We start from the raw sequence: 27,106 nt of genomic DNA on the forward strand, positions 1-27,106 counted from the left end.
GTTGGCCATGCCAGGTTTCCACAGCAGTCCCACTGAGTACCGGTTTCCGTCAAAGGATAGGGATTCTTTGAATCGCCGCTCCATCTCAGTCTGACCGGACTCAGTCTCCGGGGGGAGGATGCCAATTGCTTCCAACTCCCAGAACTTCCGGAGGGCTGCATTCAGACTGTCATCCGTTCTGATACAGTGGACTCTGTATTCCCGTTCCCTTGATAATGCCGCCGGACCGCAGATTATCCATCCGAACCGGGTCTCCACGGCTACCGGGTCACCATCTCCACCACGGATCACCTGCCTTCCAAGGAAGCGGAAATAGCTGTCCAATCCGATGATGACATGGACTGGTGTCAGTTCTCCGACCTCCCTCGTCAGGTTCAGATTCTGGAGATGAGGCCAATCCTCTGGAGACACTGGTGTCTGCCAAAGATCTTCGCAGAGTACCGGGGCTGTCATCGCTTCCAGTTCGTACCTTTCCCCAGCGTGTTCTCCGCTGACAGGGCTGAGCCAAAGGCGAACCAACCTGGGTGTTTGGCAGCTGATTCTCGAGCCACCAACACCGCAGAAAGAAATTGGGTGAATTTCACCTGCCAACTTGAGCTCGTCTGCGACGTCTTGTCGCACCAGAGATCGCTCAGCTCCGGTGTCCAACAAGCAGTTGACCAAACGCTTCCGCCCGTGGGCACCGTAAGCTACAGCCTTAATCACCTGGAAACGACTCCAGCCGTGCTCAGTGGTAGCAATGTTCACCTGGGCCTTCTTTGGTTCAACGGTCTTCCTCTCCTTGCCTGCCTTCGGTCCAGAGTGATCAGAGTTGCACTCCCCGGATGTCGACCTGCCAGATGTGGCAGGGTGACCCATCCGATCCGGGCAATTCCTTTTGATATGCCCATGCTTCTGGCAGTAGAAACACCGACCAACCCATTGTGCCGTCCTCGTCTTCGCTTGACGCGTTGGTCGTCCCAACTCTGATGTCTCTGCCGCTCGTGGCGATTCTTCGCACACGTCGAACCGATCTGCAACGGCAGTATGGAGAAACGCCGCACCGTCGTGCTTTCGCCTGGGAGGGCTGTTTCGACGTTTGGCGTCGGGCTTTGTGGGCTTGGAGAGTTCTGATCTATCTGACCGCGACTCTTCCAGGAGTTGAGCTTGTTCTCCCATGAATTGCAGGTATTCCGACAAGTCAACGGCCATCGTTTCATTCGCCTTCGCTTTTTCATCCCACTTGATCCGAACCGGTGTCGGAAGGCGATCACGACTGATTGCAATCGTGATCTCAGCTGCGGACAGCTCACCTTCTCGTAGACCACCTTTCCTTGGATCCTTGCCCAGAGCAGTCAATGCGTCGATTGTCCGTCTCAGATGGTCGTATTGTGAGCGCAGACCTACGTCCTTATGTGGCGCTTGCACGAGTTTCTTGATTTGATGCCGGATCGCCTTGGCCGGTCGATCGAATTCTTCGCGCAGGCGATTCAATGCCACCTCATATCAGCATTGCTGCTAGATAGGCTGCTGATTACATCCGCTGCTTTGCCGGTTAAGCAGCCACGGAGGTAGGTCAGTTTCGCTGCGTTGGACAAGTCTTTTCGCTGATGGACGCGATAATCAAACTGGTCCCAAAACGCACGAAACTCCGTGAAGTCTCCGCTGAACTTGGGCAGATCGCATCTCGGCAGTCGTGCTGCAAGTTCATGGATAGAGGTCGTAGCCGGCACCATTTCAGGTCCTGATCTTAACGCAATTCCCTGGTCATCCAGTCGTGCGGGATAATCACTCCCCTTCGACTGCATCAGAGCCAGCGCTCGGACTTTGCGCTCTCTGAATCCTTTCCGATACTTTGACCAGTCTTCTTCCGCCATCCTTCGTTCTTCCTCTCCAAGGCTTAATTCGAACTCCACCTGAAGAGCGTCTGTCTCCCGGTAAAGTCTCTCGATCATCGAAATCTGCTCTTCGATTTCCAAGACTTCCACTGGTCCTACGCACAACTGATCAAGCTCTTCAAAGAGCCGATTCAGGCGTTCCTTGCAGATGATCAGCTTCTTCGAATTTTCTCTTGCTCTAGTCGACATGACTGCTTCAGTCGTTCTATCCAGAGGTCGCTCGCTTTAGAGAATCCGGCTCGGAGGACCAAATGTTGGCGACGCAAATATGCCAACTGGCAGTGGACTGTATTCTTAATGATTTTCAGCGCGCAGTTCAAATTGACACACAGCAGAGCCGAAGAGCCGTGGTCGATGCAATGAAAACAATCACAAGTTGATGCTCAAACTTTATTGTGATTAAGGACGAGACAGACTCGATACCAACGAATGAGGGTCGCACGTTCAGATCGTAGTTTCGTCTGCGATGCTCGCACTCCACTTTATCACGCGCTCGCACACGACAAGATGCGTAAAATCTTAATGTGTTGTTCGGTGGCGAATGCCGTTCCGATAAAATGCCGCACTGTTGATCTTCAGGTACTGGGATTACTGTACCTTCCGTTTCCAACAATTTATTTGTTATCTAAATTATATAAAAGTTAAGGCATTTATTTGTTTGTTGATTCGCATAATTATTTAATATATGCATATAATTTTAGTGAAATCTATTATTTTCATTTCATTATAATTATTATTATTTTCATTTTCGTAGTACATTATAAGGAACGACAGTACGCGACGTACCTGACCGCCCCTTTCATATTGTAGCTACTACTGATCTGCTTAAAATACAGTGATTGATTCACTTACTTTTGCTAACTCTCCTCGACATTGGTGATTTGTGAGTGATTTCTGCGATAATGCCGCAAAACCGCAGTACAACTGCCACACTGCACGCCTTGATGATGGAGAGAACACCGACTACCGTGCCGGTACCGGCTTACAACGCAGCGGAACCTAGACTATGGTTCGAGCTCCTCGAAGTATTTTTTGAATACCAGAATGTTGTGGATGAAAGTAGAAAACTCTACATGGCTGTTAGCGCAATGCCTGACGAAGCGATCATTGAATTCCGTGACATCCTGATTGCAGCAGTATTCCTTCAGAATCCCTTCACCACCTTCCGACTACTGTACCTGCGGCGCATCCTGCGAGCTAACCAACGAAGAACTCAATGATGACAAGCCGTTATAGCTGCTCATTCGTCTGCGATATCTCCTGCACAGCATTTCACCACCAGCCCCAGACGTTATCTGTAAACAGTTATTCATCAACAAACTTCCGCAAAACATCCGCTCTGCCCTCGTGCCGTTTCAAACACTGCATTTGGCAGAATTGGCGGTGTTTGCCGACCGGCTCACACCACATCAACCGTAACGGCAACCAAGGCGGGCAGCTCGGAAAACATCCGCATCGCAAGTTACAATATATTTTGTTGGAAACTTAATTTTTATTAACGATTACGTTGCTGTTTATGTTCTTATTTTGCTGGAGCTGCAGTTAAATATTTCACTGTCAAAATTTACATTAAAGTCCGTTGAACATTTTGTTTATTCTGCCATTTGTATTTGACAAAAATGATTTTTCTGTAAATGGAAAAAGTAAAATAGTGACAACTGAAATTATATTTCATCTGATTACACTGAGTCATAGCTTATATTTCATTAAAAATATTTCAAAATAGATTTAAATTTAATTATTACTAAGAGTGGTAGCAATTAAATACCTTTCATCTCACATTATGAATGTTAAGAAATTTTTTGTTCAAACTTGAAGATCTTTTTGTAGTGGACTGTATAGGTTAATTATAGAAAATCAACGACAGCGGGTGTGACTGAGATTTGATTTATTCAGAATCAAACAGTGAGTAATAGCAATGATATAGCGAGAGAAAATAGTTCAGGCGGTTCCGTGTTCTTCGTATCGGTGTTCGTCGGTGTTGTGTTCCCTCCCCCTCCTCACTCGTATTTATATCTTTTTTTTTGATCTCACTCCGCGTCTGGTGACCTAGATCATCGAAAAGTAATTAAAAAATCGGCTTGGTTGCGTAGTCCCTTAGGCTGTGCAGCTTAGCCGAAGTCTGAACAGGCGCGCTGTCAGGCACATTTCACTTTGCGCTTTTTCAGCAGCTGACCACCGGAGTTGTGGCAGATATATAACAAGACGCTGACTTTTTGATGGTTTAATTGCTATTCCATTGTTTTCCATTAAGAAAAACAAGGGGTGCAACTGGCGTTGCGCAACTGTTGTTTTTGTACCAGGAGCAATGTTTTGTTACCACGGGGATTTTTTAGATAGTGATGAGTAGGTATTGAGAAAAGATTTCTCAACACCTCCCACCCCAAAAAAAGGTGAACCGGGTTTTATGCGTCACCGGATGGTTTCACCAGGCGGAATGATCTTGCAGAACGGATTACTGTTCTTTGTCTGGTTTTCACCGTCGCCGATCTGACTACACCGTCTTCACTTGGGTGGATCTCAATGATCCTTCCGATCGGCCATTTGATTTATGCAGTACTGGGTTCGTGCACTAGCACAATGTCACCCACCCTGGGCTCTTGGTGAGTTTTGCGCCATCTTCCACGCGTGGTTAGGGTGGTGACGTACTCTCGCTTCCATCTTTTCCATAGCTGGGCAGTCAGGCATTGCTGATACTGCCATCTCCTTATCAAGTGGTTCACTCCACTTGGGGTATCATCACGCCGGTAGATTCCGGCACTCAAACTCTGTAGTCGTGAAAGCTCACCGCCGATTAAGAAATGGGCCGGAGTTAACCCTTTCAAAACAGCATTTTTTCTGTGAAGCAATCTTTTTTTAAATGCGTTTTAAACATGTTATGGTGTGTTTATGAAAATTCTAATAGGATTTATTGTTTCAATAATATTATTGCCATTTTTAGAGCTGTATCAAAAGTGATGCACTGGGCCTCAAAGGAGTACACGTTTCTATAACTATTTGTGCATACGTTTATTGTTCTTATGTACGCAGGCATGCAATAATTGGCATACAAATAATTAGTTATGAAATTCTGTAAAGCAGTTTCTGTTGTTACTTAGGCATAGGCAAACACTGCATTTTTTGCACAGGCACGTGGCTAATTTAGAGCACAGTCTGCATCTTCTTAGTGTTTGAGTGATTTTTGGTCAGTGGCTAGTTTAGTCTTTTGCTACTTCTCTTGGACGTCAGTTGGTCGTCTTCCCAATCGTCTTGACGTTAGGGGTGGCGTTGGAGAAGACGCACGAGAATGGCTTCTGGAAGTTGCAATAGGCTTGTTCACAAGACAGAAGGACTGACTAACTTGGCAAGTGAAGCTTACTAGGTCCATTGTACCTGTGCATGTTCCAGGCATCTCTTTTCTGTCCCTCCTATACAGTTGCCATGCATCTGTCATGGCAGTGCTGATGATCCAAAAGAAAATGCGACGGGTCCATTTTCGACTTTTGTGTTCGATACGGTATAGAGCAGCAAGCATGTTCTTCAGGTCTATGCCACCCATATTCATGTTGTAATTTTTTAAAATGTTTGGGATTTCAACGTTAATTACTTTTCGCTGTCTGCCATCCCATCTTTCCACAGTTGACTTTGGTTTTATACCAAGATATGTCGATGTCGCTGTGACGCGGCTGTTGTCATACCAAGCAACTGCGATGATCCCTTTCTTAGCGTCAGTTCTAAAGTCTCTCGGGCTTCTCGAATTGTCTTTCGCAACGCATTCTTGATCGAACGGATGAGTCTTTCCCAATAACCGCCGCACCAAGGGGTTCTGGGTGTGATGAATTTCCACTGGATCCGTTCCTCGTTGAACTTGCGCTGCAGTTTCTGCCAGTTAGAATCTCTGAACAGGCACTGGATGAATGTATCTGCCAGTTTATAAGACCGGAAGTTATCGGATTGTATCACTCTGGGTCGGCCTCTGCCAGAGATAAATCTCCGAAGACCTTGTAGGAAACTGTCCGTTGTCTGCCCTCTCAGGAGCTCTACATATACCGCTCTGGTCGGCAGGCATGTAAATATGCAAACATAAGCCTTGTTCTCTCGGGCATCGCGCCCCTGTACATCTGGGCAGATAAACAGTGAACCTGCAAAGTCCACACCGGTATGGATGAATAATGGTGATTCCGTCACTCGATCGGCTGGCAAGTCACCCATTCGGAGTCCATAGGGTTGCGCATCGACTCTGCGACATACAAGGCATGAACGGATCACCTTCTTTGTCGCGTTTCTGGCTGTGATGATCCAAAATCTTGTTCTGATGGCTACCAGGGTTTGATAGATGCCAGCATGCATCTGCCTGACGTGGTGGTCTTTGATCAGCAGCTCTGTCACCGGGTGATTGTGTGGGAGGATGGGTTTGGACTCTGGAGGCAGAGTGGATCGCCTCCGACGTCCGCCTACCCTTAGCAAACCCTCTTGATCTAAAAACGGTTCAACCTCCCTCAACCGTTCAGCAGAGTCGGGCTTGATGCCGAACTCCTTCACCTGGACCTCTCTGAGCCATCGTGCTTCAGCGTCGGATAATTCCTTCACTGAAAGATTAACATCGTTTGTTCTCTCGCTCTCTGGACTTTGGCAGTTTCGCGCGAAGCGCAAACAGTAAGCGGTTACTCGGATTAATGTCTCATACCGACTATACCGGGTTGGGTTGATTACCTGCTCAACCCCGCAGCCATCTATCTGGCTGGTTAAGACCTTAACAGTTTTTTGCTCAGCTGTTAGGTGTTCGTTGTCGTTTATTCTCGCCACTGGCTCCGTTGGCCAGTTTTCTTTGCTTTGCAGTCATGGTGAGCCGTGCCACCACAGGGCTGTGTTTATTAGAGTGCCTAGCGAACAACCTCGACTGGAAATGTCCGCTGGATTTTCCTTGGTCGGACAATATCTCCAACACTCGGGGAATACCGACTCCTGTATTTCTTGCACTCGGTTCGCAACAAAAGGCTTCCAGCGTGCAGGCGCTCCCTTAATCCACGCAAGGGTACTCTGCTGTCGCTCCAACAGGTGATCTTCTGGATTGACAGTGTTAGTTCTCAAGATATTTTTTCAATCTAACGCACAGTAATGCCGCCATCAGCTCCAGCCTAGGGAGACTGATTTGCTTTATTGGTGCCACTCGGTATTTCGCCATCATGAGGCACCGACGTCTGGTGCTTTATCGATTCCACCCTGATGTAGGCGCAAGCTGCATACGCTACTTGTGATGCATCACCGAAAATATGGAGTTTTACCCTGTGCACCTGTTGCACCGGGTATGGGATCCAAGCCCTGCGAATTTTTATTTTGGGCATCATCTCGAGTTGTATTATACAGTCGCGCCAACGTCGTTCCACCCCTGGTGGTAATGTTGTCCCTGTTTAAACTTTAAAATATTTTGTTTTAAACCTTGGTTTTAAAGTTTAAACAATTTTGTTTTTTACTTTTGTTTAAAGTTTAAAATATTTTGTTTTAAACCTTGGTTTTAAAGTTTAAACAATTTTGTTTTTACCTTTTGTTTAAAGTTTAAACAACTTTATTTTTACGTTTTGTTTAAAGTTGTAACAATTTTGTTTTTGATGAATTTTTCTAAGCATAAACTACCAAAGTGAACAGCGTGCTACGCAGTAATGCGCGGAGGTGATAAAGTGTTAGTGAAATTTGCGGGAATGACTTCACAGCGTCGCGCTCTGACGCGCAGCTCTATCGTGAGCTAGAGCTTCCGTCTTACTTGCTGAAGACTAGATGTCAGGAGAATGTTTCTCCGAACACCCCTTCTCGTTCTCCTGTCCGTAGTCTTCTGCAGCGGAAACGGACCGAGCTAATGAGATTTTTCCTGCAGAAAATGGAGGCGAAGAGAACTGAAGCTACCGTATGAAGAATAAGATATGAAGATCAGAGGCGGAGTACGGTAGTGGTTGTTTACATCAGTGTGCTGCGTGCTGCAGAAACAAATCGATGGCTTCACTACCGCTTATGAACATGCTAGACGTGGTAGCAGTAAACGCTTTTGTGATTTTCATGACAAAGTTTCCCATGTTTTATGGTAATAAAATCTACTGAAGGCGTCTGTTTTTGAAAGATCTCGGAATGCAGCTTGTACGTCCTAACATTGAATGCAGAGCTTCAGGAAATTTTTCTGGTATGCAGAAAAATATCCAGCGCTGCATTCTGATGGTATTGGGATAGAAAAATGTGCCGTAGAAGACCAGTAATGAGATAACATCAAGTAGAAAGAAGAGGATCGTTGTGGTTTGTGTCTGTTATGCGGTGAAAGAGCATATTCAATGAAATGTGTGATCACTGTCCAACATTTCTTTGTCCTGAACACTGTAAGCCTTCAAGAAGGTAATTATGTTTGCAATGTATTGATCAGTAAAGTAGATGCATTATTTTAACATGCTTTTGCTAGATATGAAATGCAATTTTTCAGACATGCTTTTGCAGACTTTCTGAGTTATGCGTTATCTTCTTTTTTAGGTAATAAATATACTAGATGCAACCAGCGTCTCAGAGAAGTGTAATGTCAAAATCAGCTTATTAATAAGCATATATTATAGAAAGAAGGAATAAAGGCTGAAAATGCCACTGGAATTGCAATAAGAGTGAACTGATACAACTCAATTCAATAATTCAGACAGCTCCATGCATAAATTATCTACCACATAACTTCCAATGATCGAATTAATTTCTAAATTAGCAAACTTACTTCAGGAATAGCAAGCATATCAAACAAAAGAAAGCATTAAATTGCCTAAATAATTGAAACCCCAAAATTGACGGGTCCAGCTTTAGTCATTGGAATGAATAGTCATCTGAAGGTTAAAAACACGTTTTAAAACGTGGGAAACGTGATTATGCCCATATAAAGTAATGCACCTATATTTGGAGAAACGTTGATAAAAATAATTACCCAATTAATGATCAGAGTTGAGTAGCGAATCAAGTAGTGCCAGTCCTGATTACTGATCAAAAGTGAGAAATTAAGCCTTAAGAAACTGAGCAAAGTCATCAGCCAATTCTGATCAAACGACGTACAGCCAATCACAAAATTGTGGTCAAATTTGTGGGGGAAAACGGCAAAAACACGCTTCATTTTGCTACATTCGGTAGAAAAGACGCAAAAACGAAGCTACTCAGAAACTCAGAACCGCTGAACACTGTGAATGACCCAGAAAAACATGTTCATTTAACATCTCTCTGCTGTTTCATGATGGCTTCTATTTCACGTGTGTGTGTGTGTGTGTGTGTGTGTGATATTGTTGATTTAGTGAGGCACTTGGATAATAAAGAAATTTAATTTCTAAAAAGCTTCAAGGCCTTAAATTTTATTTTATCTAGTTTCTCTTCCTGGTTCTCACCAACTTGTTTTATTCTATGTCCTGTTGATTTGAGATTTCTTCTTCAATGATGGAGAGTCATAACGATGATATTAAATTTGCATTTATACAACACAACCGACAAAAATTAATATGCAGTGGGAGGTGATGCATGCTCAAGCGTACAAATCATAATGATCAATGATGGATGTGCGCAAACGAAAAGGGAACAACCTTAACAAGGCGCATTCTTATTGCTATATCACATACCAGCCATTCTTTTGATGTAGATATCACTCGGCTATTGTGCCACAGTCTCCTCAAATTTAAAACCCTATTTTCCATATTTATTCATTGGTTTTGTAATTTATATGATTGCACACTGTACATATTGTAATACAGTTCACATATGTTAGTTATTGTAAAAGAAATCCATGTATATTATATATTTGCCTAGTGTTGAAGCGCGTACAATGAAGAGCAGAAAAGTTTGTATGCAAAATATGGTGTTCTGATCTGCGTAAATTTGAAGAAATAAATTTACAAAAGCAATTTAATACTTGAATTAATGGAATAATCTTCTGTAATCAGTGAAACGTGAAACTGGAAAACATAGAACAGAACATAGAACAGAATAGAACAGACGTGCAACAAAAGAAGTGGCATCAAAGCTGCTCAAAATCTTTATAATGTTCAGCTGTTCTGTCATTCTGCAATCCCACAACAGTCGGCAATTTTCAAATGCCATAATTGCGGAACTCAAAACATGTTGGCCGGAGTTGAAGCTTGTCACGGGTAGACCCTGACATCTCCAGAGCCAAGGTGCGATTGAGCGGCTAAACGGTGTTGTGCAAGAGAAATTGGCAATATGGATGAAAGAAAAAAATGCAAAAGTATGGTCAATAGGACAAATTTGTTCAGTGGCAGATTAATGTTAGCGTTCAGGAAACAACCGGACAAAGTCCATTCAAAGTTACATTTGGCGAGAAGCCACGAATTGGACTGGAGTCCTACGTTCTGCCAAAATTGCTAGTTGATGCAGCGAAAGCGGAAGAAGAAACTAAAGGATTTTTAGCATCTCAGAAAGAAGCCAATGAGAAAGAAAGCTTGAACAGAATCGAAAAAACGAATGAAGAAAATGAAAGTGTTGATGAGAAAACTTTTCTGCATCGGGATCAAGTTTTTATAGAAGCACGAGAAGAAGCAGCCGCGGGGCAGTCTAGAGCAGCAGCAAAAATGAAACGACCGTTGGCAAAACTGCTAAAACCGCTTTGTATAGGTCAAAATACTACACTCAGAGTGCCAGATGTGGACCATGGACCTACGGATCCGAAAAATTTCCTAGTAGTCATCATGGCGGAATGCAAAGGACTGTACACTGTTGGCTGCAGAGAAGGAAAATTCTCATCCAAATTTGCAGCTGCTGATTTGCAAGTCATATCAGAAAATTTATTATGTATTGATGAAGTGCCTGACGGTAAAATTCCTCTTAGAACTGCAATAACTAAAGCTACGGGCGGGCAAGGATATGTGAAATGCATGTGCCTATCCGGCTGGTCATCTGGTAGGTGCAGTTGCAGCAAAAAAAACTATTATGCAATTCTCGTTGTTACCTCGGGAAGTCATGCAAAAATGTATAAACCTCGGCCGATACATTTGTTTCTGACAATAAATACAATTATTATTAATAAAAGCATTTAAACATATAGCGTAGCTCGTTGGTCGTTCTTTCAATATTAGGCAGAAGCTTCTGCCTATTATCAGTAATAGGCAATTTTCAACATTAAGCGTAACATATATGAATTCATATATTTATTTATAATGTATATATATATATATATATATATCCATATAAGGTAAGTCAGTGGCAAAGCACCCATATTAGTTCAAAATTTGATAAACAACCATCATCAAGAAAGAGATGATAAAGAAGCAGAGATTCAACCAACAGAGTAAACGAAGTGGGCTACACACAGGGATGGCTAGGCAGGAAGCTTTGCTACTTCAGCATGCGGGCGAGTCATACCTTGTTACGCAGGTTTCCAAACGAACCATCCAAGCTGACCTCAGTCGGCGTCCTCGACCTTTTTCTGAACGTTGCGCAAAAACGCTTGGACCTGTGGGAGTCCATCGGAGCAAAAGAAGAAAACAGACTGTACGATTTATAAAGATTTACATGGGTTGTAGTAGACTTGCAGAGTAGTCGTACTACACTTTGTTATAGACAGTTAGTTTCTACAACTAACTGTCTTCTTTCGCGGCTAAATTTGAATTTCACAAATCTCGCTTTTCGTATATGATAATCTCGAGTATATTTTATTGAATATACAATCAAACACAGGCAAAATACGAACGAAAGGAATCACAGCAACAACTCTCTCCCATGATAATTTACAAGGAGTGGGAGCAGATTTGTGTATGTATCTATAATCAGTAACGAACCGCGTTTTCTCCATTTTACCCCTTATCTGCTCTCTGTGCTTGACGTTTCTCTGATTTGTCTTATTTCATGGCTGACAATTTGCATTTGGTTTCAAATGAAAGAGATAATTACAATTTAATACATGAAGGAAGAGTTTACAATTTGAAACGTACGAACATGGAAGATAAGCAGTGGGTTTGCCGTCGGGTAATTAATATAATTAATATTTTATCTAATATCTCATTTCTGTTCATTCAATTCAAGTTCATCATGTAGGTTAAAAAAGGATGCCGGGTTTCAATCCACGCGAACTTGGATGTGGACGCAGTCTTGCATTCTAATTCTCATGCAGATGATTGCACCCCTGACAGGGACATCTTATATAAAATGGAGATGAAAACTTTTCTCAAGCGACGGGCAGCGGAGGAATTGAAGACCATTCCGCAGATTTACCACGAAGAAGCAAGCAGTGCATCTGCTGATTTGGAAACTGCTGGTCAGTTTCCAACGTATAAAGTGTTAAAACTGCGATGTACAGAAAACGGGTATAAAAATTTCCAAGACTTCCGCCAACTCGCCAGTAGCTGGAAATTCCACCACCCTGGCGAATGACGAAGTCTGGTAGCCGTTTTTTACTGCATAATAATGTATGTAATTCCATTTTAATATTTTGTACAGAAGATTACGTTATCTGATCATTCTGTCTGTTACCGGTATAATTATCATCGTTACATGAAAAGCCAATCCCAGGATGAAAGGCTACGTTGAAATGTATTTCCAGGAATTGTGATTCGTTACTCCTGTACGATGTTGCATCCGTGACTTATTACATTTATATACTACTGCGTCGGAAAATTTCTAAGAAGCGTGTCGAAGCTGATGACATGCACGGTAATAAAGTTCAAAGTGAATGTTAAGAATTTGAAATTATGATAATTGAAATAATTTTCGTTGCTGTTCTGCTTTATGCAGCTGCCAGTGTTGTAACATTTAAGCATTTGATTTATAACTTTGACAATCAATTCTAATGCTATGATCATATAAATGAGAATTAAATGGAAATAATAATTTAACAATTTTATTCTGAAACTGCAATTTGATATTTCAACTATCACTTTGCGAAATTCACTTTAAGCTGCGTTAAAGATTTTTTTGCAGCCATTTTATATTATAAATAACATGTTCAATTCATATTTTGTCAGAAATTAGTGCAAAACAGCGATTATTGAAATTAATTATTTAATAAAATAACAGCAGTATCATTTTCACATTCAAATAACAGTTTCAGATTTTATACATTATATTGAGTTGAGAGTAATCAAAAATTTTTTAAGATAATTTAGTATGAAACATAAGAATATAATAAAAATAATAATAAATAAGCGGATGAATAGTAGAAAAGAGTGATGATGATGGTTATTCTGCAGTCATTTCTACAGCAGTAGTACAGCCAGATATAAATTCACTGTAGCGGGATTGGAAAAACTTTTCATACAATGTTGCAGCTCCAAGGCAGCTAGGAGTGAAAAGCCAAACAAAGAAAATGCATTTCAGCGGCCAATAGATTGGTATAATGAAAGATATGCATTCAGCAAAATAATCAACAAGTCGAGAGACGCCAAAAATCACCCAATAAGTCATCCACTGCTTACAGTTGACGTTTTCACTTGATTGCATCTCAATTAATGTCTTCATTGCTGGATAACCAATGCATATGCAATTGCACAACAATCCTGCACCAGGGCTAACAATCAAAAGCACACAAATTACAATAGCTAACAATATCGCAGCTTGGTAACGACTTTTGCCAGTTTTTTGTTCAAATTTAGCAAACAGTTTTCCAACCAATCTGCTTTCATCATCGATAACGTTCCAAATATCATTGCAAATATTTTGAAAAATTTGGGCCATTTTTCAAGCAATCAACAACCAACAAGCAGTCAGGTTGAAGCAAGCAAAGCAAACTAATTAGTGTTTCATATAGTTATCCGTATTGTTTCAAACTTTAAAATAAACTAATTTTACTTTTAAATTTAAAATTTTTCCGATCTTTAAAAGTTTTTGTTTAAAGATATTAAACATCTACATTATTTACTTAAATAACATATAAATGTATTTATAAAAATGATAAAATTGCAGTTATGAAAATTAATAATCACTCATTTATCCATTTGAATCAGTTTTTTTCATTTGAAAAGTGCCTATGTTTAACGCCTGATAATTACGTATTAATCCAAATTGTGTGATTTTGATTATGAAAAGTTCATGTCAATGATTTGGCACACGCTAATTGTACTTTTTCGAAAAGACGAAAAAGAATAATGGCATATTTCAGTGAATGCGTCAGTTGTACGATGAGAATTTATAATTAATTGCTGAACATCTGTGTATTTGTCATGGTATTTAATTTTGCCATATGAAAATTTCAGAATAACATTCTGTAATTGGTGTTTTTAAATATTTTTTCAATTTGTATCTTTTCACATAAATTCGTCTTATAAATAAATGCTTATTTTATTAGAATAGGTGTTTTCAATGTAAATGGAGTATTAAGCTGAAAAGATCTTGTAGTAGACTTGCAGGGTAATCGTACTACAGTTTATTATAGACAATTAGGTTCTGCAACTAACTGTCTTCTTTCGCGGTTAAATATGAATTTCACAAAATCTCGCTTTTCGTATATTCATATTTTATTGAACATACAATGAAACACAGGCAAAGTAGGAAGGAAAAGAATCACAGCAACAACTCTCTCCCACGATCTGAACGCAACAACTGTTTATGTTGTTGTTCTCTGGTTCAATAACGACAACAGTTGTTTCTTTTCCCAGTAAACAACGACATCTGTTCCAATAAATCGATCACAAATGCTGACAGAGTAACAGCTTAATAATGTACGCTATTGATGTTGGAATTTAGGTCAAGTCAGATTGAATATCTAAAAATATCACTCGAAGCGTAGGATTTTACATGGGTAAAGGAAAAATAATTTACAGTTTAAAATTATTACTACTGCTATATTTTAATTATAAAAAATACATTATATTAAAAATTTTGATTTAGAAAGCTTACTTTAGCAAAAATACAGTATTAATGCTTGCTTGCTTTTTATACTGTAAAATGGTAATTGTGATTTGACCAACAGTTACAATTAAATCGACTGTTCTACTTTTGTTCAAGCAGAAATGTCCAATTTCAGCCCCGCCCTTTGCAAACGTTTGAAAATTCAGGGACGATGCTTTAAAAGCAATCCAAAAGTTCCACTGTCAAACACCGCGAAGCATATTTCAGAAATTGAAAATGCTGCAGAGTCTGTTCATGTTGACCTTGACGGAACTAAAACTGAGAATAGAAAAATGGAAAATACACGAAATAATTTGCCCAATGAGAACACTAGTTCCAGTGTGTCAACAATAGACAACAATATGCAAATGCAATCAAAGTTGAGAGAAAATCAAGGTGAGGAAAATTTAATCAGAGAAAGGATTAAAAAGAAGAATGAAAAGTTAAGACGTCTGCGTTTAGTGGAGCATTATCGATCAACGGTACTTTCATCTTATTGTATTGCTGCTAATGTGTTCTTTTTTTCCATTATTCATAAAATAATGTACATTTTCAGAAAGATTTTGTCGAACTGGACAAATTGTCGAAAAAGTGGTTGGCTGCATCACAAAACGCTGCACAAAGTTTATGGGACGCACTTCCCACTCCGAAACCATCAATGGCTGATTTTTTGAAAAGTATGAACATCGATCTTAATTTAATACAGTATAATGAAACAGAAGATCAGTTTTACTGAAATGCAACATATGCATCTGCTTTCACAGTCCGGTTTGTTTTTATTGATTTTTATTAAATTTTTCATTAGTTTATTTTTTAATAAAATTCCGACCTATGATTGTTCATTTTTAATAATGAGAAAAAGTCAAGAAAGTGTTTAATTGTAAATGCTTAAATCGTTTTTTAATCAAAATCCTCTGCAGCAATTTAATTTCACATTAACATTCAACAAAAGAAAAACAGTGTTGCATTTACCTTTTTCTTTACAGTAATTATAATGCCAGTAAATAAGAGTGAATTTTCATCCCAGCAAAGAAAAGATTAACTTATAATTAAACTCTGCACATCTCGAAGCGATACCGTAGTTTCGCCAGTATAAAAGTATAATGGATCGCTTTCAAATGAAACTGGCAAACCGTCCGCACTCTTCAATATACCGTGTTTAGTAAACCATTGTTTCATCGATTCACTGTTGCGAAACTGCAATCTCACAGCGTTGGCCGGATTCAAGAATGTCACATATTGCGGGCGGGGTACGTTTGACCGATCTTGAACGATCACCGTACTGCAGCATGGACATACACCATCGCATTGAAAACCCAGAAATGCTTGCTCATTTTCCAAGTCCACTTCACAACGGTGAACACGACATCGGGCCATCACCAGACAAGAATGGAGATTTTTTACACCAACATTTACTTCTTCAATTAATTTCGCTTTCTCCATTTCTAATTGTTTTTGCTCATTATGCAAACGATCCAACTCTTCTTTTCTGTATTTTAGTACTTCCACTTGCTCTTGATCATCGATGGCATCTTCCAAAAATAAATCTTGATACAAGCAAGAGTTTGAATCATCCTCTGATAATGGGTCATCAACTTCATCGTTTCTTTTCAAATTATCTTCATTTTTACACTCAGGCGTAATTGAACCTCTTGATCTGGATTTTTCTTCCATAATATCAACCTGTTTAAGAGCTTTCAAACATTAACATAAGTAAATTTTAATGGCAATAACGTTTTATGCCCGTAAAGAGTGAATTTCGATCGACAAGCAATTTTTAAAATGTACAGTATCTAATTTTCAAGTATGATTGCGACGAATTTTTTTATTATCATTTTCAGTTTTGCTGTATTATGCTTTTTATTTAATTTTATTTCTTAAACTTTTCTGATTAAGCAATAAAAAAATAATAGTTTGTCGGTTGGCAGTTGTGGCGCAACATGCAAATTGTTGTCAAAACGGAATAGTCGGCTTCGTGCGAAATTTTCACCGCCTTGCTTGTTTTCTTTATTCAGACAGAATACGACTTGGTTCTATGAGTTTGATGAATATGATGCATATATCTATGTCAGAAATTATTCGCGTCTCTCGTCACATCAGATGAATTGGTAAAGGCGATTTTAGTACGAAGGTAAATGATAAATTGTCCATAACAGAAGTTGTTAAGCTAAAATTAAGATGACCAGTAAGAAAAGGCGGTGAAAATTTAGTCCGAAGTAGATTTAATTACGAAACAGCCTCGGACGCAGATGTTGAGAAATGAATCTTGTATGAGAGACATCAGCACTATTTCCAAGTCAAAAATGAATGCATTCAGCCGAAAGACGACTTCCAAATGGGACGCTTTAGCTAATATCGTCTGAAAAATTTGCTGGTAAGTGTCTTTATTTTCTGCTAAACAGTATAACACAGGTAGTTGTTTGCTAAATATTATAATGTTCTGAATGTTCTATAAATATGTTCTGAAAGTTGTGCTCCAATTCAAAATATGGTTTCAGTCAGGAGTCCGCATTATCATCCATGGTAAAAATCGTCGCATGGCAACCTTTTCCAGACTGTTAACTTGCGTTCAGCAAAAGCTTGCATTCAATCTTGGACATGATTTCCCTCATCTCTTCTGTATGACAAATGAATATGAGCAAATGATGCGAATGTATTGGAAGCAGATTAATTGGCCACCAATTTCCAAACTGGTTGGCATTTAATCACCTGACTTTTTTGTTATAAATTTGCGTAATCAGCTATGTTTCTCATATAGTTAGTTTATCGTTTATGCGTTCTCGGCTGTTGCAGTTAGGCTTTTATATTCTGCATTTACTTAGGAATTATATTTTAAAATGTGTTTTATTGCCGTAGACATGTTTCGATTGATGAGACTACCCTTGGTATAAAGTGTGTATTTATTTCCCTTATTTAAAACCAACAACAAACTATTGTTGTCGACCGTGAATTTGTGTTTTTGTATTTTGAGAAAATGATGTTAAGATTGATGAAATGTAAATTACCTTAAAATGTATGCAGTTAAAAAAAGTATTAAGTCCTAATTGTACTGTTTGGTGAGAAATTAATTAAAAGCCCTTTGCTGGTTTGTAAAAAAGACGCAAATGTGAGAAATGGTGCACTTTATATACAAATTCATAGCAATGAAAATGAAATATCTTTTTAAATCTGCGGCAATTGCATATGAAAATTTGTAAATGGTCTTTTTGAAACTTTTTTGAAGAATCAACAAAATGCAACAGCGAAGCAGTAGACAAGTCAAAAAACTCTGCATTCATCAAAAAACCGGGAGTTCAAAATTTACTGCACAATTTTGCATTCTATATAATGTACTATATATTTAATTTGATTTGATTTATTAATCATTTCTTATACGTTTACGATAATTTATTGACGCAGACATTTTTGCACTTGTAAATAAGGTTGTTTAGCTACTGGCATCATAGCTGCATTGCGCAGTGTATTCTTGTTGTAGCAACACAGTGTAATTGTTCATTTCTTTATGCATGACAAAAACAAACCTGAATTGTTCAATATCAGTAATAATAATTTAGTAATAAATATTTTAAAACGTTGCACTTAACGTAAAACACTGCTTTTTGTTGACTGGAATTATGCATTTACTTTATTGTATGAAGCAAATGGGAGTTGAATTGTAAAATTCTGCATAACAAATCGATGGCATCATAAACATTGTTTTAACAATGTTTCTAGTAATAATTAACCCACCTGCTGTTGAAATGTATGTTACTGGATAAGTAATTTATGTTTAAAACAAATAAATGCATAACGCTTGCAAAAACATGACATCCATGAAATTTTAAAATAATTGTACATTGCACGCAAAAATAAAATGAAATCAAATAAACGTGATTGAGGTTTAAATAAAATTTATTTACTTCAAATGAGAAAGTTGGTAAGTTAATTATTTATTAGTGAGTACGTATGTAATAATGATATAATGGTAGTTTTTCAAAATATTTGCAAAAATACACGTAAGTCACTTGAAACATCAATTTGCAAAGCTGCAATCTATAAATTCAAATACATACTAATATATATATGTATAATTTACTGTTCAAATAAATGCAAGTATAAAAGTAGGCAAAGTATTGCATTTTCTCAGTTTCAATCTATAATATAATCGTAGTGCAGAAAATGAAGTTGATGTACTGCATGTTAGTGGTCCTTTTTCTTGCATTTAATGAAGCTCAGGTAAAACTGTAATGCAAATATTCAGATATGAGTTTTAGTATTATTATGATTAGAATGTATTATAAAATAATTAAATTAACACTGGTTCAGTACATTTGAAAATTTTCTGTAACTTACAAACGTTCTTATCAATTGCATTATTCTTATTGTAATCTATTTATTTATACATTAAATTGAAAAAAATAGTTTAAAATGGTAAAAAAATTCAATGTCAAATTTTCATATAACATTATATATATATATATATATTCAAAAAAATTTTTACTATTCTATACGTTTGTAAAATAAGTAATAAGAATTTAATTATATTAAAGCAAATTGATTACATCAAAAGAGCACAAGATGCATTATTTTTGTGGAATTGGAATCGACCAGATCCATATAAAAAGATAATCACTGTCAGAAATCGTCGTATCGAGGGAACAAGAATTATTTTTGGCGTTGATTTGCAAGACACTGTTTGCATCGCTTCACAAGTAGGTTTCCCTAATATTAAAGGAATTTATTCCAATGAACATTCATTTGCTTTTATTTAAAATTTTAGGTAAGAGTTTATTCATATGACGATATGGTGAGGGTGTGTCCACCTAGACAAGGATCCCGAATCAAATATTGTGCAATCTACTATGAAATGGGAGACATTCGAACAACGCAAGTGTATTGTGAATCAGACAGAGAACTTGTGCTGGTTGCGGTAAGACATTTATTTTGCAATGTATTTGAATATTTCAAAAGATTATTCAATTAAATTTAAGTGTAAAAAATATTTGCTTTTCTATTTCAATATTTTACATTATTTATAAAATGCTAGAATAGCATTCAGTGCTATTTCAATTTGATTATCAAAAGAACAAACAGAAATTTGTTTCAAAAATGAAAGAATTACGTTAAAAGGTTGCAGTTGATTTTCTCAAAAAAAATAATATTTTTATCAGTGATAATTAATTTTTAAAATCAGTCGTTAACTTTATTTCGTTGAATTTGATATTATTCGTGTGCATTTTCTTGTTATTATTAGGAAGGAGGGCGTTCTGATCCAGAAATCGGAGGGACAGGAGGAACCATAAAGTATGATGTTTCTCATCAAGACTTTCAAGATATAGTTCGAAGAGGCGTGTTTGAATGGGATAAAAAGAGGAATGATGGAAAGTATCATCTTGTGAAACATGTCATTGAAGGTTCGCGTAGTGGAATACTGAGCAGTTTTCAAATTGTTTTGGATGATGCATCTTGCCCCGTCAGAACAGTAAGTGTATTTATTGTTCATATCAAACGAACAATCAGATTCATTACATGCGTTGTGGTATTTCAAGAGTGTGTTTGATAACTACCAAGATGTCTACAGACGTTGCGCTGGACAGGGACTTTCCAGGCAGTGTGTACTTGAATTCAGATATCTGGATGAGAAAAACTCTGAAGTTCGCTGCTAAAATTATTATGTAGAAAGCAAAAATATCTATACAAAACTATTTAAATATGTAAGACTAAAAAATACATTTTTGTAATAATAGCCTTTCATTAAAGGTGATTTTACAACGGCAGTTGAAAATCACTGACTGCAATTATTATATGTATTTTTTTTTAATATTATCTATCATTGTGTTCAAAATGAAAGAAAATAAAATGATATGAAACAAAACACATTTCGTTACACAGACAATTTAAATTTATTTGCATTTTAAGTGAATGAAAAATAAAATTTTTCTAAAATAACGCATCATTTTCATTTTTAAATTCAAAAATCCAAAAGCAAGCAAAATTGCTTTCTTCGAATGAAATTTGTAATACACAAGAATTGCAATTGCAAACACTTCGCCCCTTTTAGAATGCGCATATTGCTGAATGAAATAAAATTGCTTATTTTCAAACTTGCATGCTACTGCCATGTTTGTCGTATAAATTAATCAAAAAAAACAACAACAAATAATAATAATAATAAGCATTCGCTTTATTTTTTATTATTTATCATTGTTTGCACATTTTCAAAACAAACAAATGCAAAATGTTGAGCATTCAAGAATTAAAAATTGACGCAATTTATGATTTGAAAAATTTATGAAACAGTCGTCGGCTTTGTCAACACAAACGTCGCCGTATTTGTCAGTTATTGAAAAAATAAATGATCAAAAACAATGAACAAACAATTCAACAACTGCAAATGTATTTTTTTTAAATAAACAATAAAGCATTAAACAGAAAAAATTGATTTTGCCGGGCATCATTTGTTGATTCATCTTCTTCTTCATTTCGGTGTGACCAAAAAACAAACAAACAAACATTGTTTATCGCTTTCCGTTTTTGAAATATTGATTGTGCAATTGTTCAATAGCTTTGCACCAATCAAGACAATGACCAGTCGGATCTTCTAAGTAGTAAGTTCGGTTTGGCTATAAGAAAAAAAATAAAAAGAATAATATTAAGCAAATTATCAAAAATGTCCACTTGCAATCAATGCTTCAGTGTTGTAATAATCAAGTGTTAAAAAAAAACATATATATATATATATATATATGTGTGTGTGTGTGTGTGTGTGTAACTGCTTACCGTGTGAACAAAAAATATTTTGAAATTTTTTGCTTCAGTTCGAAGTTCTTGTGTCCTGCAAAAGAAAAGAATTTATTGATGCATTCAATTTTTATTTTTGTCATTTTACCACGGGATCTGGCCTTTCAGTTCCATATTCACTGGATCGACATAGTACAAATGAGGACCTTCGGTCATTAAAAACATTCGTCTACGAGCAAACAAGCCCTAATAAATAAACAAATATAATTAATTAATTAGTTAATAGTATATTCAAAATCAAATCGAAACCTTTCGTTTTTCCAAATATCCACTTTTGATAATGAGATTTCCTTCGACAAATTGATCGTAAATGTTATTTTTACGTTGCTCTTCTAAAGCTTGCTTTCGAGATTCGTTGGATCCTCTTTCACCAATTAAATCTTTACTATCACCATTTCTCCTAGCTTCCACACTGCTACAACTACTGTAGATTGAAAGAAAAAAAATAATAAAAGAATCAATCAATCATTGGAAAAAAAATAATAAACCTGGGTGTGAATAAATTCAAGCCTAACAATCTGGTTAATTGCTTGTCACCAAGACCAGGTTCCAATTTCAACGCTTCTTCAATTTCGTCGCTGGACATCTTTCCCGAAGATGCAATACCTGGAAGATAGGGGATCATTTCCGGTGGTTTCTGCATGGGCAGGGTGTTCCAATCGATGCCGTCAAAGAACGGATGGTTTTTCACTTCAGCAACACCACCTCTTTCAACACTGCCCAAACGTTCCGCAGGTTCTATTTTCTGCACAAGGAAAAATAATTGAAATGATCTGAAAACCCCGGGATCTGGAAATATCCCATACCAAAAATTTGCGAACCAAATCCATAGCAACAGTATTAAAGCCGTCTGGAAATTCATAATCGAGTTTGTTGATCTTCTGGAAAATTAAATACTCATTTCTAAAAATCGATCACACCAATGAACAGACTGTGCTAATTAATAATACAAGTGAGAAAGTAAGGATAATGCTCACGCGGCACGGAAAGGTGGCAGGCCAGAGAGCATCTGGTAAATTATGCATCCGAGAGCCCAGAAATCACAAGCGAGCGTTGTTGGCTTGCTGTTCAACACTTCCGGACTGACGTACTGAGCGGTTCCAACGAACGACGCCCTTTTCGATACACGGGACAGCAGAGGCAGCGGTTGATCAGCTAAACGCTTTTCTATTCTTAAAAGTTGCTTTTTTTGTTTCCTCTCCTAGTCTTAGCAAATTATTACCGGTCAATGTTGGTTTGAGAATTTTCGCTGAGCCGAAGTCAGAGATCAAAATATGCATCGACTCTGACAAGAGTACGTTTTCAGGCTTTAGATCACTAATTTTTAAAATTCAATTCAATTCAATTCAAATCAATTATTATATACAAAAATTCATTTCGTACCGGTGAATGATTTTCAAATTGTGCAAATGTTCCAAACCGGATACAATTTCGGCAGTGTAGAATTTGGCCACGGATTCTTCAAAACTGCCCAACTTTTTCAAACAAGCTAGCAGTTCACCGTTCTTGGCAAAAGTCATTGCAAAATCTGCATACAATACTACGGAAATAAATAAACAAATAAATAAATATCATCATACACAAATGATCCGCATCCTGGAAAGTACAGAAAAGACGAACTAGAAATGGATGCGGATGACTGTTCAAAATTGCCATCACATCCTTCTCTTGCATCACGTAGGGCACTTTGCGTTCTCTTTTGATCAACTGCTTTTCGCAAACTTTTACTGTGAAAAATGGACAAATATTTTTTCAAAAAAGAAAATGCACAAATGGAAAAAAAGAAGAAAAGAAAAATCAACTACTGGCAACTTCACGACCTGTGGACACTTCCACACCCGCGTATACGGTCGAAAAGGAACCTTCACCGATCGTGCGAAGAAAGATGAAATCTTTCGGCGATTTGGTTATTTTCCCTTTGTCCGCCTGTTCAACGCATCTCTCTTGGGACGTTGTGGACGACGAATGACAACCGCTTGTCAGTGAAGACATTGTCAAATGTTACATTTATAAATTTACATATAAGATGTTCAGGTAAAATTTTCTTTTCAATTTAAATTCTATAAAAAAGAAACAAAAATTAAAAAATAATTCGAATGCTATGATATGGTTAATAATTGAAAAAAAAACTACTCTTCACGGGAAATTGGACGCGTCTGCATACAAGACGAGATTATATTTCTATACTTTTTGTCAAGTATATGCATAAATTAGTCCATTGTGAAAATATTATTACTATTATAACATTTCGTCAACAAAAGCAAATTTTTCACAATTCAACACTGTATAAATAATAATAATAATAATATTTTCTTATTCGATTTCAATCAAAAAAAACAAATGCCAATAATAAATTAATTTATTGAATTATTGAAAAATAAAAAAAACCAACAATTTTTAATGTTTTTTCTTATTTGAAAAATGGAAAAATATTACATTTTATTCAAAAACAAAAAAAATAAAATTTTCAAAGACAACAACAATCGTTCCACATTGAAAATACATATTTATTATAAATTTTTCTAAAAAAATGAAAAATTCTCACGTCATCTCACTGAAACACGCAGGGGTACTGCGCGATTTCGGCCGCTCCCATTTTCATCAGTCAATTAATTGACTAAAACACCAGCCATGCAAAATTGAAAAGGTGAGATAAAATTTATTAAAAAATAAACAAAAATCAATTTCTTTTAATTATGAAGAAGAAAAATAAGAACAACAACTGAAAAATGGTACAATTCAAATTGGAAATTTCTACTTTGCCATCATATAATTTTTCCTTTTGGTGGAAAAATTAATCTGCTCTTTTATTCATTCATATAAATTGCGTACTGTCACGTCGAAAATGGTACTTGTTTTCGATCACAAAATAAAAGAACAATTATTTTAAACATTTCCCAACTGTTCAAATATTCAGCTAGAACAATAAAAGCATAATTTCGAATTTTCGAAATAACAACAACAATATTTACTACAGTACACCAGTAGAATGGAAAAAGCAGCTGAAAAATTAATTAATTAACCAGTCGAAATAATTTAACAACAAATTAAAATAATAATTTTTAAAACAGTAATATTCTTCTTATTATTAGATTTTTTTAAATTTAAATTTCTTTTAAACAGAATATAACAGTATTAATGTGAGACTATTGATCAATGAACTGAAAATTAATAAAGTAATAGAAAAAGAGGAAAAAAGAATTAATCACGCTCAGTGGATGGGAAACTATTCGTAGAGCAGTGAAATCAATAGAAGTTTATCGAAATAATTTCTTGAATTTCAATCAAACATTGCAATTTTATTATTCTTTAAAGAAATCGAAAAAAAAAGAATTCAATATCACGAAACAAAATTTTTTTAAACTCTAATTTCCAAATGGTTTTCTCACTGATGAAAAAATGTTGTTGTTGCTGGTGTGAATTGAAAATAAGAAAAATTAGCCAACGTTAGCAATCTGCAATGAGCAGCAGCAACAACAACAACAACAACAACCATAACAATGAATGCACAATGGCTGCTTTGATAGCAGGCTGAAGCACAAGAATCATGAAAGTCGATCAAAACGTGCAAAATTTGAGCAGCTAAATAAACCAACTGACCACGCCCTGCAGTAAAGAAATAAACAAATTATTGGGGAAAAAATTTTCCTGAAAAACAATTGTAAAAAAAAGAAGAAAACAAAAAGTAAATCAACAATATTGAATGGAAAAAACATATACATTTTATTATACACGAGAAAATACAAAGCAACAAAAGCATCAAATTAATGTTGAATAATTGAATAATGAAACAAGAAAATATATACATTCAAAAAGAAAGAAAAATTAAACAGTAATTTCAAATTTTTGAATGTTTCTTTGTTTTTTACCTTCAACGTCGCAGTCAGTTGATGTTTACAGAGATTGCATCATTGTTGTTTTTTCAAAAATTAAAAAAATTAAAATTTTTAAACTACCGTCAAGCTTCTTTCTCCAGTATATAGCAGTAGCAATAGTAAGAAGTAGTGGTCAATCAACTGGTCAACTGGTTGGAAAATATTTTGGCGATCATAATAAGCAAGCACATGGGCAATCGTTGAATGAGAAAAGTGATTTTTATAATGAATCGATAAAAATTAATCGGAGACTGGTACAACGATTATTAAATTTGACCACAGCAGCAGTATGAGCAAGTGCAACAAACTGTATTTAAACATAACAAAAAGAAATTAGTAAATTTGGCAAACGTACACAAAAAAATTCAAAACGAAAATTTAATTTTAATAATACAGGAAAAAAAATTTTCAAATTTGAATACAATCAAGCATTCACAGTTTTATCTTTTTCTATTTAATATTGTAATTTCAAAATAGTTCAATGTCAGCAAAAGAGACAAATAATTATATAATTTTCAAAACTGTTGCTCTACTTCGGCAATCCAATAAATAATAACTAAACAAATAAATCTGTTTGTTATATCAAGTGAAGGAATAAAATTTTTTTTTTAAATATTTTTTTCTTTTGAATAAAGAATCTTCAAAATTGATAATATTCTTCAGCACTGTTTTATGAGAACAATTAAATTCTGTTGTTTGTCTATCGATCCCTTAAATTCCACACACACACACAACTGATGCTGCATAAAGCAATAACCATGCAACACATCTACGAAACAGCAAAAATGACTCACAGATGAAGCATTTCAATAATTACAGTAGACATGAAGAATTTAGAAAATGTTTCTTTTTAAGAAAAAATTGAATAATAACGTAGGAGAGTTTTTTGTTTTTACAAAAAATATTTCAATTGACAAAAATCAGCAAAGCTGAAATCAAATGCAATTTAGCACCAAAAGCATGAAAATTTGAAAATTTTCTCCTTTCCTGTCCCACAATTAACAATACATTTGCATATTTGAAAATAAAAATTACACTATACTTTTATAATATTTCTTTTTCTTTTTCCTCAAAATTTGTTTATTTCAATGAAACAAATAAAATGGTCGTTTGAAATTTCACAAAAACATTGAAATGTGAAAGAAATCAGGAGAAAAAGAAGAAATAAAATTACATTCGTACAAATTGGCTCCTAGCACCGGATCATGGCCGTGCGCAGCACCATCGTTCATTTCTCTCACTCCTTCAGCTTTTTCTCTTCCTGCTTTTCCACTGCTCCACTAATACCAATTATTCCATTACTACTTACTGGTGGTGAATAATCAAAACATTAAAATATAAATCAATGACAATTTTAATAACAACAACAGCCGTGTAAGCATTTTCTCATTTGCATGAGAAACAATTCCGATCATCTCAACCAGTAAACAAGCTTTCACAGGGAAAATTGGAGAAGAACAAAAAATTTGACAATTTCATTTATGAAGCATGTAAACATTTTCACATCTACTGAAAGTTAAAAAATTGAAAAATCCCCATTATGATTGATAATATTTTTTCCATTGTTCAAATTATTGCTAACTTTTTGTATATAACAAAACTTTCACCGATCAGTGACAAAAAAAACTGCTTCGTGATATGATATGATATGATGATTCACAAATGAACAGCATTTTAAACAAACAAACAAACAAAACAAAATACCCAGCTGGTTCCATTCCCCTGCAAGTAAACAATCTCTGATGAGTTCCATTTTTATGA

General features: G+C 36.4%; 9 protein-coding genes across 9 annotated transcripts; 4 read left to right on the plus strand and 5 right to left on the minus strand.

The window, feature by feature from the left end:
• Positions 1–33: 33 nt before the first annotated feature.
• Positions 34–2,066, minus strand: Tsp_11243 (zinc knuckle protein; the record flags this gene model as incomplete). Its single annotated transcript, XM_003369907.1, has 2 exons — positions 1,518–2,066; positions 34–1,479 (listed from the first exon to the last, which is right to left on the minus strand). Coding segments are annotated over exons 1-2 (1,995 nt in total), but the record flags the coding sequence as incomplete, so codon positions are not given.
• Positions 2,067–2,779: 713 nt separating this feature from the next.
• Positions 2,780–3,097, plus strand: Tsp_11244 (hypothetical protein). Its single transcript, XM_003369908.1, has one exon. The coding sequence runs from the start codon at positions 2,780–2,782 to the stop codon at positions 3,095–3,097; it is 318 nt and encodes a 105-aa protein (XP_003369956.1).
• A 1,329-nt stretch (positions 3,098–4,426) lies between these two features.
• Positions 4,427–7,924, minus strand: Tsp_11245 (conserved hypothetical protein). Its single transcript, XM_003369909.1, has 5 exons — positions 7,858–7,924; positions 6,752–6,922; positions 5,555–6,445; positions 5,090–5,402; positions 4,427–4,715 (listed from the first exon to the last, which is right to left on the minus strand). Exons 1-5 carry the CDS (start codon positions 7,922–7,924, stop codon positions 4,427–4,429), a joined length of 1,731 nt encoding a protein of 576 aa, XP_003369957.1.
• Positions 7,925–9,971: 2,047 nt separating this feature from the next.
• Tsp_11246 (conserved hypothetical protein) lies at positions 9,972–11,373 on the plus strand. Its single transcript, XM_003369910.1, has 3 exons — positions 9,972–10,000; positions 10,144–10,839; positions 11,214–11,373. Exons 1-3 carry the CDS (start codon positions 9,972–9,974, stop codon positions 11,371–11,373), a joined length of 885 nt encoding a protein of 294 aa, XP_003369958.1.
• Positions 11,374–11,714: 341 nt separating this feature from the next.
• Positions 11,715–14,214, plus strand: Tsp_11247 (conserved hypothetical protein). Its single transcript, XM_003369911.1, has 7 exons — positions 11,715–11,834; positions 11,904–12,172; positions 12,409–12,518; positions 13,025–13,094; positions 13,133–13,286; positions 13,464–13,571; positions 14,149–14,214. The coding sequence occupies exons 1-7, from the start codon at positions 11,715–11,717 to the stop codon at positions 14,212–14,214; spliced, it is 897 nt and encodes a 298-aa protein (XP_003369959.1).
• A 653-nt stretch (positions 14,215–14,867) lies between these two features.
• Tsp_11248 (hypothetical protein) lies at positions 14,868–16,364 on the minus strand. The gene is made up of 3 exons (XM_003369912.1): positions 15,734–16,364; positions 15,239–15,381; positions 14,868–14,963 (listed from the first exon to the last, which is right to left on the minus strand). Exons 1-3 carry the CDS (start codon positions 16,362–16,364, stop codon positions 14,868–14,870), a joined length of 870 nt encoding a protein of 289 aa, XP_003369960.1.
• A 2,484-nt stretch (positions 16,365–18,848) lies between these two features.
• Tsp_11249 (conserved hypothetical protein) lies at positions 18,849–20,335 on the plus strand. The gene is made up of 5 exons (XM_003369913.1): positions 18,849–18,905; positions 19,220–19,381; positions 19,450–19,599; positions 19,924–20,151; positions 20,219–20,335. The coding sequence occupies exons 1-5, from the start codon at positions 18,849–18,851 to the stop codon at positions 20,333–20,335; spliced, it is 714 nt and encodes a 237-aa protein (XP_003369961.1).
• An 852-nt stretch (positions 20,336–21,187) lies between these two features.
• Tsp_11250 (putative protein kinase domain protein) lies at positions 21,188–23,462 on the minus strand. Its single transcript, XM_003369914.1, has 11 exons — positions 23,276–23,462; positions 23,087–23,197; positions 22,854–23,010; positions 22,693–22,787; positions 22,448–22,637; positions 22,252–22,351; positions 21,959–22,215; positions 21,720–21,894; positions 21,559–21,656; positions 21,450–21,504; positions 21,188–21,292 (listed from the first exon to the last, which is right to left on the minus strand). The coding sequence occupies exons 1-11, from the start codon at positions 23,460–23,462 to the stop codon at positions 21,188–21,190; spliced, it is 1,530 nt and encodes a 509-aa protein (XP_003369962.1).
• An 842-nt stretch (positions 23,463–24,304) lies between these two features.
• Tsp_11251 (hypothetical protein) lies at positions 24,305–25,521 on the minus strand. The gene is made up of 4 exons (XM_003369915.1): positions 25,488–25,521; positions 24,917–25,076; positions 24,592–24,631; positions 24,305–24,472 (listed from the first exon to the last, which is right to left on the minus strand). Exons 1-4 carry the CDS (start codon positions 25,519–25,521, stop codon positions 24,305–24,307), a joined length of 402 nt encoding a protein of 133 aa, XP_003369963.1.
• Between the last annotated feature and the right edge of the window lie 1,585 nt (positions 25,522–27,106).

The sequence above is a fragment of the Trichinella spiralis genome (assembly GCF_000181795.1).
Source record: "Trichinella spiralis strain ISS 195 chromosome Unknown Scfld1356, whole genome shotgun sequence".
Taxonomy (NCBI): Eukaryota; Metazoa; Nematoda; class Enoplea; order Trichinellida; family Trichinellidae; genus Trichinella; species Trichinella spiralis.